This window comes from Phyllobates terribilis, unplaced genomic scaffold, assembly GCF_046119375.1.
Source record: "Phyllobates terribilis strain yellow unplaced genomic scaffold, ASM4611937v1 Scaffold_3__8_contigs__length_932513732, whole genome shotgun sequence".
NCBI lineage: Eukaryota > Metazoa > Chordata > Amphibia > Anura > Dendrobatidae > Phyllobates > Phyllobates terribilis.
In genome coordinates, this window is record NW_027362763.1 from 276,733,402 (window position 1) to 276,751,741 (window position 18,340).

The 18,340-nt window shown below is 42.2% G+C and overlaps 1 protein-coding gene across 1 annotated transcript in view; it reads right to left on the reverse strand.

Moving 5' to 3' along the window:
- SI (sucrase-isomaltase) overlaps window positions 1-18,340 on the reverse strand; it is a 414,470-nt gene that overhangs the window by 27,537 nt on the left and 368,593 nt on the right. Inside the window, exon 62 of the mRNA XM_073674817.1 lies at window positions 12,396-12,529. Within this exon, the coding sequence (XP_073530918.1) occupies window positions 12,396-12,529 (134 nt within the window). The remainder of the gene's footprint in view (window positions 1-12,395; window positions 12,530-18,340) is intronic.

Here is an 18,340-nt window from a genome sequence, read left to right on the forward strand (position 1 = left end):
CTTTGTATTAACAAATATGATCTGTTTCTGAAACTTAGCATAAACTTTTTTATTGTGAAGCCCACAGAGTAACAGGGATTCTGATTTTAGATCTCGAGATAAAGCAACTCTTGATATTATGTAGGACAGAAAGATAGCTTAGTTTCTAAAACAGAGATTTTTAAGAAAAGTTTAGCAAATATCCAAAATTTCACATTCAGCTTCACACTCTTACTTGACATATTGTTAATATATATATCCTGCTTAAAGAATATAAAATACAATTTACAACGTAAATTAATGCTGTTAAAGAGTAGCTGTCATTTTAGCTTTCATTCCATTAACCAATAGGGAACATATAATTGAAAGACACTTTAGAATATAAAGTAATTAATTTTCCACTCTCACTGGTTCCTTGGTAAAATCAGTATTCAGTGAAGGGAGATTTTCCCATTACTGAGATAGGAGATGATAGTTAGTGCTTTTAAAATCCTATGTAGGGTGAGAAGGAAAAAGGAGCTAGAGGCAAACACAGAGATTCTTCTGTAAATTCCATAGAATCTTATAATCACCAACAGTCATCTTCTACCTCTGTAATATGAAAGTCCGTCTTCACTGAATACAGATTATACTAATGATTTGAACATTTTGAGAAAGATCAAGCCCATATTTGACACTAGGCACCAGAGGTCTGGTGCTTAGGGAAGCAGGATGTGGAGGGCGGTGCAAAAAGAGCCTGCCTCCCCTCTGTTAAACAATGTAATAAATCTGCTGTCTTTTCAAAGGAGGGGGGGGAGCGCGTAATTTTTATTCGCATCTTTAAGACGTCAGTACGCATCCGCAGCCAAATGTGCCCACCCGTCCTGACACTTGAATTGCATTGCTGTGCTCATCCAGTGTCAATTCTTACCTCAAGCGTAGAACATGAAGTAGTTTTAGACAGCTATGGCTTTTACTAAGTGAGCACTGTCAATCAAGACAAGTGACTGGCTTTCATATGCAAATGTAAGGGTATAAGGGTGCACCAAGGCATAGGCCACACCAAGGGTGCACCAAAGCCCCCTCATTTGCATATTAAAAAGTAGATTTTCATAAAATATTAAAGGGGATGTCCAGTCTAGAATGACAAGTCTGCAGTCACTCTGTGTGCTCCCCACTAGACGGAATCTGGCCTGGAGTACACATATTGCATACTTGACTGCTGTTCCCAGTGCAGACACCAGCAAATTATTGCAGTGTACAGTGCATGCGCTGGGAGGATTTGCAAGTCTGCAGTCACACAGAGTGACTGCAGACTTGTCATTTTAACCAGACAACTCCTTTAAGCTATAGTGTATATGATTTTTGTATGTCCCCTACATAAATGTTTATGCAGTTTAATTTGCATTTTGGGGGTGACAGACTCCCTTTAGGTAAGCTGAAAAATTATTTCACCTGACAAACGAACATTTTGCTTTTGCATCAGGTGATTAACAGCCTGTTTTGATAAATCAATAATCGGTTTCCGATTATTGGCAGCATTGTCAATGCACCTCTGAAAGTAACTAAACTTTTAGGTGATATTTTATGTGCAATAATTCAGAGCAGATTGGTGAGGGATTGGGTCCTGAGACCCCCAAACACACAGGGCAGAGTGGATGCAGTAGAAAGTCATAGTCCTGTCTTCTGAGCTGTGCAATTCTAAGAGATCTTTTAAACAATCAGTAGGGCTCTCAGGACACTGACCCGCATTAATGATATTGCAATTGATTGCTGTACTTAACTTGGTGATGTATTCATGTACTGACGGTGGTTCTAGTGATGTAATAGAGTACAGATAAAGGTTCTGGTGATGTAGTCAAGTACCAATAGTGATTCTGGTGATGTAGTCGTGAACTGATGATGGTTCTGCTGTGGTGATTTAGTTGTGTACCGACAGTGCTTCTGGTGATGTAATCATGTAGATATAGCAATATTTAATTTATTAGACTAGCTAGTAGATCATTATAGGTGCAGTGTGCCCGACTAAAAATATAGCTGTCTGAATGAGGCCACACATGTTAGCTGAACAAGTATTTGACTCAAGCCCCCAGACACTATAGACAGCTATCCCATCATTCGGCTGGCAGATATCTCCCCTGACTCTCCCATACACAGTAACACTCACTTTGTCAGGTGGTTTTGTGTTCTCTATGAGAGACCCGCCACTAGATATCTCTGGTGGTGTGTTATATCTTAAATAACTAAAGGATCCACAGTCAGAAATCGGACATGCTAGATCCTTTAACTGTCGGCTAAACCTGTCTATCTCCAGGTTCGGCCAACTTTAGTCTAATGTGTGTGAGCGCCTTAACTACTAAAGGGTATGTGAGCTCTTAGGGTATGTGCATAGGAGGTCTTTTAGATATCTGCGAATCCTGTGAGTTTTTCAGGCGGAAGACGCTTTTTGACACACTAGCGTCTTTCTTAAAGCGGCTTTAATTTTTTGCTTCTTTTCTAACATCTCTTGGCCACAGTTTTTTATTTTTCATTGAAATTGTAGTAAGTACTAGTAAGCGACTTCCTAGCGATAGCTGCCAAAAACATGGTTAGGTTACCCATTTTAACTGCTTGATGTCTTTGAAAACCTGAAGCAGTTAAAAGAAGCTCAAAAGTCTGAACACATGCACAGCAAGTGCAGATTTTGATTCTTTTTAGTGTTTAATTAGCTTTTTTCAGAGGGGTTACATAGTAGAGATGAGCGGTGTTCGACTAGAACTGTTCGCCAATCTCAAATTCGAGCAGTTTTGGGCGGTATTCAAGTCGTTCGACGAATGCAAACGATTTGCAAAAAATTTGGCTGTTCGAGGTTATGTTCGATAACTGTTCGTGCACCAAAAGCGTAACTGGATTTTTTCACATCATGCAGGGATTGTCTGCCACTCACTGTAATGCCACAGCCATAGTGGTTGTGGCATTACAGTGGTTGCCCAAATCGATGAGAACAGTGCTCACAGTGAAACAAGAAAAGCCGGCAATTCTGCAGCGGCATACACCGGTACCCGACAATTTAGAACAGGGAGCTTCCCAGGCTACTAATATCAGCCCCCATCTGAATACCTAGACTATACTAGCTGTTAAAACGGGGGACCCCCATAAAAATGATGTGGGCTCCCCCCTATTTTAATAGCTAGCAAAGGCTAGGCAGACAGCTGGGGGCTGATATTAATAGCCCAGGAAGGGCGCCATGAGAGTTGGCCCCCTCCCAGGCTAGAAACACCAGCCGTCAGCCACCCCAGAAATGGCGCATCCATAGGATGCGCCAATTCTGGCACTTAGCCTTGCTCTTCCCTCTGCCCTGTAGCGGTGGCAGTGGGGTTATAGGGCTGGGGTTGATGTCAGCTTATAATGACAGCTGACATCAAGCCCAGGTTAGTAATGGAGAGGTGTCTATAAGACAACCCCATTACTAACCCCATGGTCTAAGTTTAAATAAACACAAACACCCACAATAAAGTCCTTTAATTGAAATAAACACACAATTCTTTAATGTTCTAAATTAAACCATACTTACCGTCACGCCCATTCCAGCTGAAGCCAATATCTTCTGCAATAAAAGTAAAATAATAAACCAACCTCATACCTACCTTTCCATGGTTCCCAGGACAGCTTCAGCTCTGCTACATTCACATGACAGGCTGAATTGCAGTTGAAAGCTGACAGCATGGGAGAATTCTCCTCCGCATGCGGTGAACGCAGGAGAATTCTCCCACACTGTCAGTGATGTGCATGAGGTGAGCTGAGTTCATTGGACATGTCCAATGAACTCAGCTCACGTCATGCACGTCACTGGCAGCGTGGGAGAATTCTCCTGCTCAAGCGGTGCCGGCAAATGACGTTACTGCTTGAGTAGGAGAATTCTCCCACGCTGGAATGGCATTGAGATGACAGGCTGGATCGCAGCTGAGCGCTGCCATCCAGCATGCCATCCTTCATAGACACTGCAGAGCGCAGGCATGCTTGCGCTCTGCAGTGTCTCTGAAGGATGACAAGCTGGATGGCAGCGCTCAGCTGCGATTCAGCCTGTCATCGGAATGCCATCCCAGAGTGGGAGAATTCTCGTGCTCAAGCGATGAGCGCAGGAGAATTCTCCCACGCTGTCAGTGACGTGCATGAGGTGAACTGAGTTCATTGGACAGCGTGGGAGAATTCTCCTGCGGTCAGTGCTTGAGCAGGAGAATTCTCCCACGCTGGGATGGCATTGAGATGACAGGCTGGATCGCAGCTGAGCGCTCACCGCATGCGCAGGAGAATTCTCTCATGCTCACCGCATGCGCAGAAGAATTCTCCCACACTGTCAGTCACGTGCACGAGGAGAGCTGAGTTCATTGGACATGAACTTGGCTCATCTGGATGCCATCACAGCGAGACACTGAGGAGCGCAAGCTTGCCTGCGCTTCTCAGTGTCTGCGGCATGGCAAGCAGGATGGAAGCTTTCTGCTGTGATCCAGCCTGTCATGTCAATGTAGCAGAGCTGAAGCTATCCTGGGAACCATGGAAAGGTAAGGATGAGGTTGGTTTATTATTTTACTTTTATTGCAGAAGACATTGGCTTCAGCTGGAATGGGCGTGACGGTAAGTATAGTTTAATTCAGAACATTAAAGAATTGTGTGTTTATTTCAATTAAAGGACTTTATTCTGGGTGTTGTGTTTTTTTAAATACTTTACTAGAAATTCATGGCGGTCATGTCTAATATTGGCGTGACCCCATGAATTTCGGGCTTAGGGCCTGATAATACCAAGCTGGCCCTAACCCCTTTATTACCCAGTGAGCCACCGCACCAGGGCCCTGGATGAGATGGGTGCAGCTCAGCTCACCTCATGCACGTCACTGACAGTGTGGGAGAATTCTCCTGCGCTCACCGCATGCGCAGCAGAATTCTCTCACGCTCACCGCTTGCGCAGGAGAATTTTCCCACGCTGTCAGTGACATGCATGAGGTGAGCTGAGTTCATTAGACATGAACTCGGCTCATCTAGATTCTGTCACAGCCAGACACTGAGGAGCACAAGCATGCTTGCGCTTCTCAGTGTCTGCAGCATGACAAGCTGGATGGCATCTTTCGGCTGCGATCCAGCCTGTCATGTGAATGTAGCAGAGCTGAAGCCATCCTGGGAACCATGGAAAGGTAAGGATGAGATTGGTTTATTATTTTACTTTTGTTGCAGAAGACATTGGCTTCAGCTGGAATGGGAGATACAGTAAGTATGGTTTAATTTAGAAGATTAAAGAATTGTGTGCTTATTTCAATTAAAGTACTTTATTCTGGGTGTTTGTGGTTTTTTTTAACTTTGACTATGGGGTTAGTAATGTGGGTGTCTTATAGACGCCTCTCCTTTACTAACCTGGGTTTGATGTCAGCTGGCATTATAAGCTGACATCAACCCCAGCCCTATTACCCCACTGCCACCGCTACAGGGCAGTGGGAAGAGCGAGGCTAAGTGCCAGAATTGGCGCATCCTATGGATGCGCCATTTCTGGGGCGGCTAACGGCTGGTGCTTCTAGCCTGGTAGGGGGCCAATATTCATGGCACCCTTCCTGGGCAATTAATATCAGCCCCCAGCTGTCCGCCTAGCCTTTGTTAGCAATTAAAATAGGGTGGACCCCACGTCATTTTTTTGGGGGTCCCCCATTTTAAGAGCTAGCAAAGGCTAGGTATTCAGCTGGGGGCTGATATTAGTAGCCTGGGAAGCTCTGTGGGTATAACCCCTTTCCCAGGCTTCAAACATCTGCCCCAGCCGTCTGCTTAATCTCCGCTAGAGACTAAAGTTACGGGGAACCCCACGCCAATTTTTTTTTAAATAAATCCTTTATTTTAACACTAAATGACAAGTACAGTAATCAACACTATCACTGTACTTATTATGTGTGTGACTGACATGTTTCTATCTATCTCATCTATGTGTGATGCTCTATACATTCTGTTCTAAATTGTCGGGTACTGATGCTGAATTGCCGGCCGGCTTTTTTAAAGAGACAGGTGCATGAAAACACTATTAGTTTTTTTTTAATAAATCCTTTAACACTAAATGACAAGTACAGTAACCAACAGTGTCACTGTACTTCTTATATTTGTGACTGACATGTTTCTATCTATCTAATCTATGTGTGATGCTCTATTCTTTCTGTTCTAAATTGTCCAGTACCGATGCTGAATTGCCGGCAAGCTTTTTTAAAGAGAGTGTCTTCTGAGCAGTTCGTCAGCTTTTGGACACCTTTTAAGGTGTTTTCTATGTGTTTTTGTTTGTGTTAGAACCTTGCTCTTAGGTTTTTTCCTTTGCTGGTCACATGACCTTGTTGGCCTATTTAATCCTGCTCCGCCCTTCTGGCTTTGCTGGACTTCATTGTATATCTACTTTCTAGCTAGCTTGTGCTCTGTATCTAACTCTGTTAGTTTGCTTGGTCTACGGACCTCTATGTTCTATATATTTTGTTTGTTCGTCTGTCTGCTACTATTTCTGTTAGGAGGTGTCCCATTTTCCTCCCAGTCCTTAGTACTTGTAGGGATTCCTTCCCCACATCTATAGGTCTCCGTACAGACAAGCTTAGGACTTTAGCAGGTCTGATTGCAGGATCAGGTTCCCTGTTACATCGTAGGGATTCAGCTGAGTTCTATCGTAGGGACAGATCTCCTCTCTTTCCTTAGCTCTGGTAGCAGAACATAACAGTAAGTCCAGCCTGCAAATTCTCTAAGGAAAGATTTTTCTGTTCCATCATGGTGTCGGTTCAGGATTTGGCTCATCGCCTGCAGGGACTCTCTCTGGAGGTGGCCGAGCTCCGTCAGCACGTGAGTAACTGTCCTGGAGCACATTTCTTGGAGCCTAAGGTATGTTTGCCGGATTTATTTTTTGGTGAACACCGAGAATTTTTTTCATTTAAAAATGCTTGCTTATTGTATTTTCGTTTGAGACCCAAGTCCTCTGGGGATGAATCCCAGTGCATAGGGTTCATAATGTCACTTTTGCGCAAAGAGCCTCAGGAGTGGGCCTTTTCTTTGCAACCTAGTGATACATGCTTCAGATCAGTGGATAGTTTTTTTTCTGCTTTGGGACTATTATATGATGATCCTGACCGTGTCGCATCAGCTGAGACTGAGTTGAGACGTTTGAAACAGGGATCAGGTAATGTGGAAAAATATTGTACTCATTTCCGTCGTTGGTCTACTCAAACAGGGTGGAACGATTCTGCTCTGAAAAGTCTATTTCTTGCTGGGCTCAATGAAAGGGTTAAAGACCTGCTAATTGCTTAGCCTACACCTGAAGATTTGCAACAGGCTATGCAATTAGCTATACGGGTGGATAGGAGACTGCGTGCAAGGGTTAATGAGAGCAAATCCTCTGCTATGTCAGTTTCTGGTTATGAGAATGTGTGTACTAACAGTGGTGAACCGATGGAGATTGGATCGGTGGCACCTCGCTCTCAAGAAAAAGACCGTAGATTTTTTGAAGGCTTGTGTTTCTATTGCGGAAAATCTGGTAATTTGATTAAAGGCTGTGAGCTTCATATGAAGAAAGAAAAAAAAATGGTCAGTCATGCCCGTATTGCCTGTTTAAATTCCAAGGGTGTATTTTTAGCTGCTTCCACGATTGCTCAGGAAAAATTAATGAAATTTCGGGTGTTTGTTGATTGTGGGTCTACTCTGAATGTAATTGATGGGGGATTCTTGGAAAGACTCAATTTAAAACCCGAACCTTTATCATCCCCCATTGCTGTGGTTTCTGTGGATGGTTCCCCTTTGAAGAATATTACTCTCAAGGTCTGTGACTTTCCTCTCACTATTAATGGTGTTCACCATGAGAAATTGGATTTGGTAGTTTTGAATAACTTGCCTTCTCCAGTAATATTGGGATTGCCCTGGTTAAAATTTCACAATCCTGTACTGGATTGGTCTACCAGTGAAATTAAATCCTGGAGCCATAAATGTTATGACAAGTGTTGTAATGAGAGTTTTTTCTGAGAAGGAATCGCAGGTTTTGCCTCCCCATAGAGACTATGATTGTTCTATTGAATTTGTCCCTGGAGCGACTCTTCCTAAAAGTCGTTTATTTAACCTTACTATTCCTGAGAGGAAGGCTTTGGAGGAATACATACAGACAAGTTTGGCCGCCGGTCACATTAGGCCCTCTAAGTCTCCTGTGGAGGTTGGATTTTTTTTTGTAAAAAAAAAGGACGGCGGTTTACGTCCTTGTCTGGATTTTCGTGAGATTAACAAAATTACTGTACGCAATCCTTACCCACTGCCATTGATTCCTGATCTGTTTAACCAGTTAATGGGGGCCAAGTGGTTCTCTAAAATTGACCTTAAGGGGGCATACAATCTGTTGCGCATGAAGGAGGGTGACGAATGGAAGACTGCTTTTAACACTCCTGTGGGTCATTTTGAGAATCTGGTTATGCCTTTTGGTCTTACTAATGCTCCTGCATTTTTTCAGAATCTTATTAATGACATCCTTAGACCTTTGATCGGCAAAAATGTGGTTGTGTATTTGGATGACATTTTGATTTATTCGCCGGATCTGGAGTCTCATTGGCGGAGCGTACGTGAGGTATTACAGTTATTAATGGACAATTCGCTTTTTGCTAAGCTGGAGAAATGTGAGTTCGCTGTACAGAGAATTAGTTTTTTGGGTTACATTATCTCCAGCGATGGTTTTGAGATGGACCCGGTTAAAGTTCAAGCTGTACAGGAATGGCCTAGGCCTATTGGTTTGAAATCGATACAGAGGTTTTTAGGTTTCGCCAATTATTACAGAAAATTCATAAAAAAAATTTCTAGTATTGTCAAACCTCTGACCGATCTCACCAGGAAAGGTGCTGATGCGGTTCAGTGGTCTTCTGAGGCCATTGAAGCTTTTGTGTATCTCAAGGAGAGGTTCACCTCTGCTCCCATCCTTATGCAGCCTGATGTGACTAAGCCGTTTTTGGTTGAGGTTGATGCTTCCTCTGTGGGGGTTGGCACAGTATTGTCTCAGGATAACGGGGATGGATTACATCCCTGTGCCTTTTTTTCAAAAAAAATTTTCGGAGACTGAACTGAATTACGATATTGGTAATCGGGAATTATTGGCTATTAAACTCGCATTTGAACACTGGCGCCACTTCTTGGAAGGTGCGGAATTTCCCGTTCAGGTTCTTACGGATCATAAAAATCTGATATATCTTGATGCTGCCAAGCGCCTGAATGCCCGTCAGGCTAGGTGGGCACTGTTTTTCTCATGGTTTAATTTCTCCGTTACTTACATCCCTGGTACTAAGAATGTTAAGGCGGATGCCTTGCCTCGCAGTTTTTCTCCCATAGTCGGTGCTGAGAAAGAGGAGAACATTTTACAAGAAGGTGTTGTGATAGCTGCTTTGGACTCCGTTTTCTAAGATGAGATTCTTAAAGCACAGGAGAATGCCCCATCTAACACTCCTCATGGGAGGTTGTTTGTGCCTGGGACCTTTAGGAGAGATTTGTTTGTTGAGTGTCACGAGTCTCGGTTGGCAAGTCATCCCGGAATCTCTGAGACCAAGAGACTGGTGGGTCGCAGTTTTTGGTGGCCTGGATGGCAGAAGGAGGTCATTAAGTGGGTGCGTCAATGTACTATATGTGCTAGATCTAAGTCCTCACATACTCCTGCTGCGGGGTTGCTTTGTCCTTTGGAGGTTCCCAGTGCTCCTTGGACACATTTGGCTATGGACTTTATAACTGACCTTCCCCCCTCTGAGGGTTTTACTGTCATCTGGGTGGTCGTGGACCGTTTTAGCAAGATGTGTCACTTGGTTCCCTTCGTCAAACTGCCCTGCGCTAAAACTCTCGCTAAGGCCTTTGTCAAGGAAATTGTCAGACTTCATGGCGTTCCTACTGACATTGTTTCTGATAGGGGTCCTCAGTTCGTGGCTCGTTTTTGGCGTGCCTTTTGTGACAGGTTGGGAGTTCATTTGTCGTTCTCGTCCGGATATCATCCTGAATCTAATGGCCAGACAGAAAGGAAAAACCAGGATGTTGAGCAGTTCTTGCGTTGTTTTGTGGCAGACAATCAAGAGGGGTGGTCTGAGTTTCTGCCACTTGCTGAATTTGCTCTGAACAATCATACATCTTCTTCTGCTGGTTGTTCGCCTTTTTTTTGTTGTTCTGGGAGACATCCGTCGTTTGGGTCGTTCTCCAAGTTGGGATCTGCCGTGCCTGAGGAGGAGAATTTTTCCGGTGATTTGGAGAGAGTTTGGACGGATGTGCGTGGTAATCTTCAGGAGGCCAACAGAAAATCTAAAGACTACTTTGATAGGAAACGACAGGAGGTTTTGTTCGCTGTTGGTGACATGGTTTGGTTGTCCTCTAGGAATCTGCGGTTGAGGATTCCTTCTAAGAAATTGGGTCCCAAGTTTGTAGGGCCCTTTAAGGTGCTTCAGGTTGTCAACCAATCTGCTGTTAGGTTGGAGGTTCCTACCTCCTGGAGAATTAATCCGGTATTTCATGTCTCTCTGTTAAAAAAAGCTGTTGTGTCGGATGGTGACGTCTCTGCCTCTGTTCCTCCGGTGGTGGAGGACGGGGAATATGAAATTTCTCGCATCCTTAACTCTAGACGGTATAGAGGTAGTTTGCAGTATCTTGTGGCCTGGAAAGGTTTCGGACCCGAGGATAACTCTTGGGTGAGGTCAGATGATGTTTCCGCGTCCAGACTTATCAGAGCGTTTCACAGGAGATTTCCTGATAAGCCTGGTCCTAGGGGATCCGGAGGATCCTCTTAGAAGGGGGGGTACTGTTAGAACCTTGCTCTTAGGTTTTTTCCTTTGCTGGTCACATGACCTTGTTGGCCTATTTAATCCTGCTCCGCCCTTCTGGCTTTGCTGGACTTCATTGTATATCTACTTTCTAGCTAGCCTGTGCTCTGTATCTAACTCTGTTAGTTTGCTTGGTCTACGGACCTCTATGTTCTATATATTTTGTTTGTTCGTCTGTCTGCTACTATTTCTGTTAGGAGGTGTCCCATTTTCCTCCCAGTCCTTAGTACTTGTGGGGATTCCTTCCCCACATCTATAGGTCTCCGTACAGACTAGCTTAGGACTTTAGCAGGTCTGATCGCAGGATCAGGTTCCCTGTTACATCGTAGGGATTCAGCTGAGTTCTATCGTAAGGACAGATCTCCTCTCTTTCCTTAGCTCTGGTAGCAGAACATAACAGTTTGCCTGCCATTTGTTTTAACGGTGTTTGACGGTGTTCTAAGGTGTTCGATGAATAGTTCCACGAACATCCCAGTGTTCGACCGAACCGAACCCGAACACTCCGGAGGTGGCTCAGCACTATTACATAGCACATCTGTCTTAAATAGATGTTCTCCGGACATACTCATAGTTTGACTTATAAGTAGGGGGAGTGACCATTTAAAGTGCCTAAGGCAGCATGAATGCCAAACACACGCCTGAAAATGAATGATCAGTCCAGGATGAGAAAGAAGCAAATATCTCTGATAAGATATTTTATAAAGCTTCTAATTTTCACATGTAGTATTAATTTATGAAAAAAATAATGAAAACAAGGGTAACTTTTTAACGGCTGCTAAGTGTAAATATATGTCATATAGCATGACCAGAAACAATTAAATAAAAATATATATTTATAGAGCAAAAAAATAATAATTGTACCGGAATACTGTTAAAATTAAATTGAAAATGTTATACTTAAAATATTGAAAGGGAAGGGAAAAAACTTTCATAATAAAAAATATCTATATAATCTATTACAAAAAGAAACATTTCTGTGGATAGACTATAAGAATACAGAGCTGATAAATCTTCAAATTCTAAAGGCGGCACCATTAAATTATGGTAAAAAATGAGGCCAATCCATAAAGGATCAAAATATATTGTGTATATGTCATGATTATGATTAGGTATAATAATGTTATTTATCTTTTTTCCTAAATAATATTTTCTTTTAAAATGCAGTCCTTAGAAATGTATTATCAAAGTTTTTTTTACTTTTCAAAACTGCTGATCTATAACTACAGTATCTCTACATAAAAATTCTGTAAAACAGCTACACTGCTCTTAATAATCTGCTAGAATGTTAGCACCATTCATACTTTCCTAGCAGGGTAAAAGGGTTAAGTTGAATCTACTGGCCTTGCTGAAAAATCTACCAAGTGCCATTCAGAAAACTGGTGTCTTGTGCGGCAGAGAAATTTAAAGACCCTCTCTCATATCACGCCACAGGAATGACTGCAATTGTATCACATCCTACAACTTTGGTCACTCTCACTTTTATGTCCCTATTCTCTATAAGTCTGAAAGCAAAAAGGCTGCCATATGTGTTCTTCTTCAATGTGCACAACTGTATTTTGTGATGCATTTAGGGCAGTTACTGTACCAACTTTGCCATAACATTGTCTACGTCAGACACATTGCATTATTACTTACCAATAATAGATTTATCAATTTGATTCCAGGCAGCAGTGTTATCTCCCAGCCAATGTCCTATCCACTGTCCAACTGTTGGAAATGTAGAACGGCCGACAACAATTCCTCTCTTTCCAGTTATATTGCGCAGAATACTTTTAAGAAAACAGTGTATTATATGAATAAATATATATATATGTATATGTTGTATGTGTATTTATTTTATGTGTGAAGCTAGTAAAGGAGTAAATTCAGACAGATCGCAAATAGAAGAGACACCAAAAAGAGGCAGCACTCCAAATAATCCTTATGTAATAAGAGGATTGTTCATTCTATATGGGTAAATAGACTGCTTCTTTCAAAGGAATTGCTTAGATTGTTGCCTATTTTGGGGGATTTAAGATAGATAGATAGATAGATAGATAGATAGATAGATAGATAGATAGATAGATAGATTTGAAAAAATAAAGCAGCATCTTTAAAAAATGAGGGTGCAAAGCCTCCCTGGTACATACCAAACCATCCAAATTAAAAAGAAAAACTTGAGGCTGCACACCAAAAAGATTCACAGAGTAGGTAATAAACTTGAAAAAGTAGCAACATTTTAGGAAGGAAGCAGAGAATATAATTTTAATAAGACATACGTTACAACAACGTTCTTTTTTCATCATAGCAATATTCTAATTTGCTCTCTCTGCTCAGTTTACTGTTCTTTTAAAAATCAACATTATAATGCATTTTTAGTTATGAAAATATATTATTAGCTTTGCGATAAATTAGATGGAATTTCACTGATTTTTCAAGCTGTTGTTATAAATTATTCTAATTTACTGAGATAATGACTTTTGTGTTTTCATTGGCTGTAAGCCATAATCATCAGCATTAACAGAAATAAACACTTGAAATAGATCACTCTGTTAATAATGACTCTATATAATATATGAGTTTCGCTTTTTGTATTGAAGAACTGAAATAAATTAATTTTTGATGATATTCTAATTTAGTGAGAAGCACTTGTAGTTCTATTTAGATAAAGCAATGCACACTGTGCAAAGTGCAAGGGCAAGATAGATTGTCTCTCGAGGGGTATATAAACCATTTTTGGAGGACATGAATATAATAACGTATCATCTCTCCTTCATTCCTCTGTTTCTCCTATTCTAATTCCCAGCTACCAAATAGACAATCACTGTTTTAAATGTCACCAGTTATCCCCTGTTAACACCTGTACCATAGAGGAAGACCTTGCAGGTACTCTAAGATCTGTGCAGATTAGGTGCTCATTGCAGATTAGTCTTTTGCTAATATTAATTAGTGGTGAGAATTTGCACCTGCATGTGACATCCAAAAGTGATAAAAATTTGGCAAACAAGGAAGAGGAAAATTCTAATTTTAAAAATAAGTTGCGCCACAAGGACTTCTTGTTGCTGGTGAAATGGTGGTGTCAAGCAAACTCTGAAAGGGGACTTAAATTTTTATCTTTGCTGTGGTCTCCCTCATCTACTGTCTATGCTATGGCATCATCAGAACCATTTACTTACACTGTGCTAATTACTAATTGCGAATATTGAATTGTGAGAAGCTCAGAGGGTCAGTAGTCTATAATAAAGTTGGGTGAATTTACTAGAGTGGAATTGAATTGTACTTGAATATTACAAAAATTATTTTCTCCAAAATGCTGATTTTTTTTGTAATTCACTCTAAGCAATTTCAGCAAGATAGTGGCCTGCCAGCTGGCATTTTGCTAAACTATAGGGGGTTGGCAAGAGGTAAAATTAAACAACAAAACGTGATACCTCATTGCTCACCTCCCAGCTACCTCTGATGCATGCCCTCCCCATATGGTCTTTGTTTCCTCTGCTTACCCCAACCACATGCTGAATCCCTGGACCACTTCATGCTAGAACAACATGTACTCTAGGCCAGAACTTTGATTAGGCCTGGAAAATCCCTGTGCATGTGCAAGGACAATCTTGGCCTAATTGTAGTTAGAAGTTTTGGCATAGTGTGAACATTCCCAGAGTTTCGGCATTAGGCGGCGGTTAGAAGAGACATTGAGGACCATATAGGGGACAATGAACAGCAGAGGTGAGCAGTGAGGTGAGAATAGGTTGTTTTTTTCCATATATTATGTTTATAATGTTTCGGAGTCTCTCCAGACACCAGAGCACAATACAGAACATTCAATTTGAAGAGAATAAATGTATTGCAAATCATTTCCCGGTAAAATCTTGTATTCAAATCTCATGAGATCTGCTTACCCCTACTCTGAAGTTATGATGAAATTAGTCATCAAGATTATAGTTGAAATTGTGGTAAAGGCTATAATTTGCTACTGCAATTCTATTATTGAAATAACTTTAAGGCCATGACCCCACTATAAGTATTTGGTCAGCATTCGGTGAATATTTTTTCTCAGGAGCAGGAGCTAAAACCAGGAGTGGGTGATAAATGCAGAATTGGGGATTTGTTTCTATTATATCTTTTCTCTAATTGTTCCTCACCTGGTTTTGGCTCCCACTCCTGATAAAATATACTGACCGAATACTGACCAAATACTGATAGTGGGGCCGTGGCCTAAGGCAAATTATAGTTATTCAGCCCTAATATCATATGAAAAATGACTGCCACAACAGGCAATCACTTTTGAAGCCATCATGTTAAAATTATGCTTCTCATCATGCATGCATTTACTGATTTTAGGATTGTGTGAGCTTAGACTGGACAGTCTAAATATGCTCCACCTTTATCACAATGCTTCATGCTGGATGATTAAATTGGCACATCTTGATTACACTACCTATTGGTTGGCTCACTTTGCTTTATTTTTTTCATTGCTCCAAAATTGTGCTCGAACGCTGACATAGTGCCACATTTTAAGAAGCACCAATTTTTAGAAAACTGCATACATTTCTCCTTGTGAAAAAGCCACAAAAAGGTAAAACAAAATAAATAAAAATGTGGCATGAGACAAGCAGTCCAGTTTTCTGGTTCAAATTGCACCAGAAATCTAGCGCATTTACATAGCTTAGTTTAAGCTCATGATTTCTGCATTCCAAGATCATAATGTCACTTACTGTAGGAATTTAATTAACATGATCTCCACAAATTACACCCCTGTGTAAATTTAGGTTTATGTTAGCAGAAATTACTTTTTCGCCATTACTAGTGGTGTTACAATATAAAATACTGGTTTTATCATCTGATAAATTAGAAACAAATCATGCCTTCTACATCTTCATTTTCCTTTGCAATACATTTAAACTTAATATTCATCTATGGGTAAAATAATGAGGTTAGTTATTGCACTCTCATCATTTTTAAATCTTGGTTGATAATGAAACTTTGGTTCCCTGCCAGATATAACCTACTTTCAATCAAAAAGGGAAGTGACCTTGATATTTTCTTTCATTATAGTTATATTTAAATTAGCAAGGATTTTCAGGTCATGGATACTCATAAAATGCTTTTTCTTCATTTTTTTTCTTTTTCTTGCTCAATGAAGTGAAAATTAAACATCCCTAATGTATTGTCATTAAGACTTTCATTAACTGCCAAAATAATGTTTTTAGAAAGAAAATTAGCACCGGAGTCAAGATTGTTTTAGAATTATGAAATTGTATTAATCATCAAAGACTCAATGCTTATTTTCTTACATTGGAATAACATATATCATCATGCCTTTACTTTGGCAAACACAAGTTTGCTATTAACATCAATAAATCAGTAGGTAATGTAACTGTATTTGGTATAAATTCTGTTATAATATTAATGTTTCTAATTTTCTAAGCACCTGAGGCAAAATAATTAAGAGATGGATTGTTTTGATTACTTGAAGTAATGAGACAGTAATCAAGAAGCAATTCTACTGGAAAAGTGCTGTAGGAACACCAATGTTTGGACTAAAGCACTAACAATAAAATATGATGGGGCATTGATGACCATACACATTGGTTATAATTAGTGTTGAGCCACCCCCGTAGTGTTCGAGTTCGGTTCGGTTCGTCGAACACCCGTGTGTTCGCCGAACTGTTCGTCGAACTGTTCGTCGAACGCCTTCGAACACCGTTAAAACCAATGGCAGGCAAACAAAAACACATAGAAACACATAGAAAACACCTTCAAAGGTGTCCAAAAGCTGACAAACTGCTCAGAAGACATAACTAACACATGGAAAAGTGACAAGTACATATAGTCATGCGAAAATAAAACAGGTGGAGGAGTAAAAGGAGGGGGAGACACAGATATAGGCATGTCATGCCCTTCTAAAATCCAAAAAGTGAGAAGCCGACACGGCCAGTCCGCTCCTGCCCGTGCCACCTCCGTGTCGCCGGGTTTGTGCCAGAGCCGCGGTGAACCCTGACGGCCAGCCCCCCTCTCCCAATACTGGTGCCTGTCCGCTGGTGGGTCGAGCGAGCCCCCCTGTGGTGGAGGCAGCTCTAAGCTTTTTAATTTAAATTGTCTCTCTAATTTGAATGAATAAACTTTAAATCCATTTACAAGGATCTATTGGAGGGCAAGTCTCATGCCAGCAGCCGCGGTAATTCCAGCTCCAGTAGCGTCCACTAAAGCTGCTGCAGTTAAAAAGCTTTTATAAGGATCGAGCTCGGCTGTCCACCGCAAGGCATCCTACTGCCAGTCCCAGCCCCTATGCCTTGGGGTGCCTCCTGATGCTCTTCACTAAGTATCCCAAGGTCCCGAAGCATTTCCTTTGAAAAAATTAAGTGTCTAAACTACAGGTGGTGCAGCTTGCTTAACAGCCGGGATAATCCGCTGACTAGCAGACACTGCTACTAGGCACAAAGTATTTCCTGGGCTAGATGCAGTTAAAAATTTGTAATTAGATACTCTCGTTGGATGCTGAGAAAGCATTCCATAGAGTCTCCTGGCACGCCATATATGATTCTCTTAAAAAGCTTGGGGTAGGGGTCTAGGGGACCCTTTTATAGCCAAAATCATGGCCCTGTATCGCAATACGTCACCTAGGCTGAAGATAAATGGAACTGTAGCACCCTGAGGGCTCGGTTGCTACAGACGTATTGCACCTCAAGCAGAGGTGTGATATCTCACTCTCAGGTAAGGATGGAGTGTGGATCAGGACCCGACACCTGCATGCATTACACCACATTGCCGTGGAGCAGGGCGACCAATATGCCCCTGAGATGGGCACGACAGTCCCTGTCCCTGGCTGGAGTGGGGGGAGGGAACACTGAGGAAGGGGAACCCTGTAGTGCAGGAGCAGGGAGGAAGCAGTTCCTGGGTGCATTGAGAAGGGAGTATAAAAGGTGGGCACCATCTTAGTTCAGTGCAGAGAAGTCTGAGCAGAAGTGGCAGGGAGCAGGGGCTCTGCATGAGCTCTGCTCCGGAGGCGGGCCTAGTAACAGAGGCCCAGGCCTGGAAGAGGGAGAAGGAAGGAAGAGGAGCGGAGAAGGCTCCAGGAACGAGGAATGAAGGGATCCCAGGGGTGCGGACGGGCGAGTCGCCACCGCACGCCCGAATCCACCTGCGTGGAGGGGTCAGGCCAAAGGGGGAGACCGGTCCCCGAACTAGTGGAGGCAGGAAACGACCCTCAGCTAGAAACCGGAGGCTCTGACATTTTATGTGGCGCAGCCCCTCGCTACACCCGCTAGGAAGGCACCACATAGGGTCAGGGAAACTGGCGCCAAGTTTACCAAGAGGAGGCCCGAGGCAGCCGGACAGAAGTGTTGGTAAGAAAGGCCAGACAAAGGACACACAAAGGGGGTCCTGTGAAGTGCTCCAAAGTTATCTGGGAGTTGTCTGAGCCCCTCACCTGGTGAGCACAGTACGACGTGGGCAGCCGTTACCTGCAGACGTGGTCTGGATAATAAGAACTGTGAGTAAAGGCCCTGAACTGCATCACTGACTCCGTGTCGTTACTGCTGCTGCCCTGCACCATCACCCCCATCCTCCGCATACACTGCCCTGAGGCTATACTCCTCCCGTGG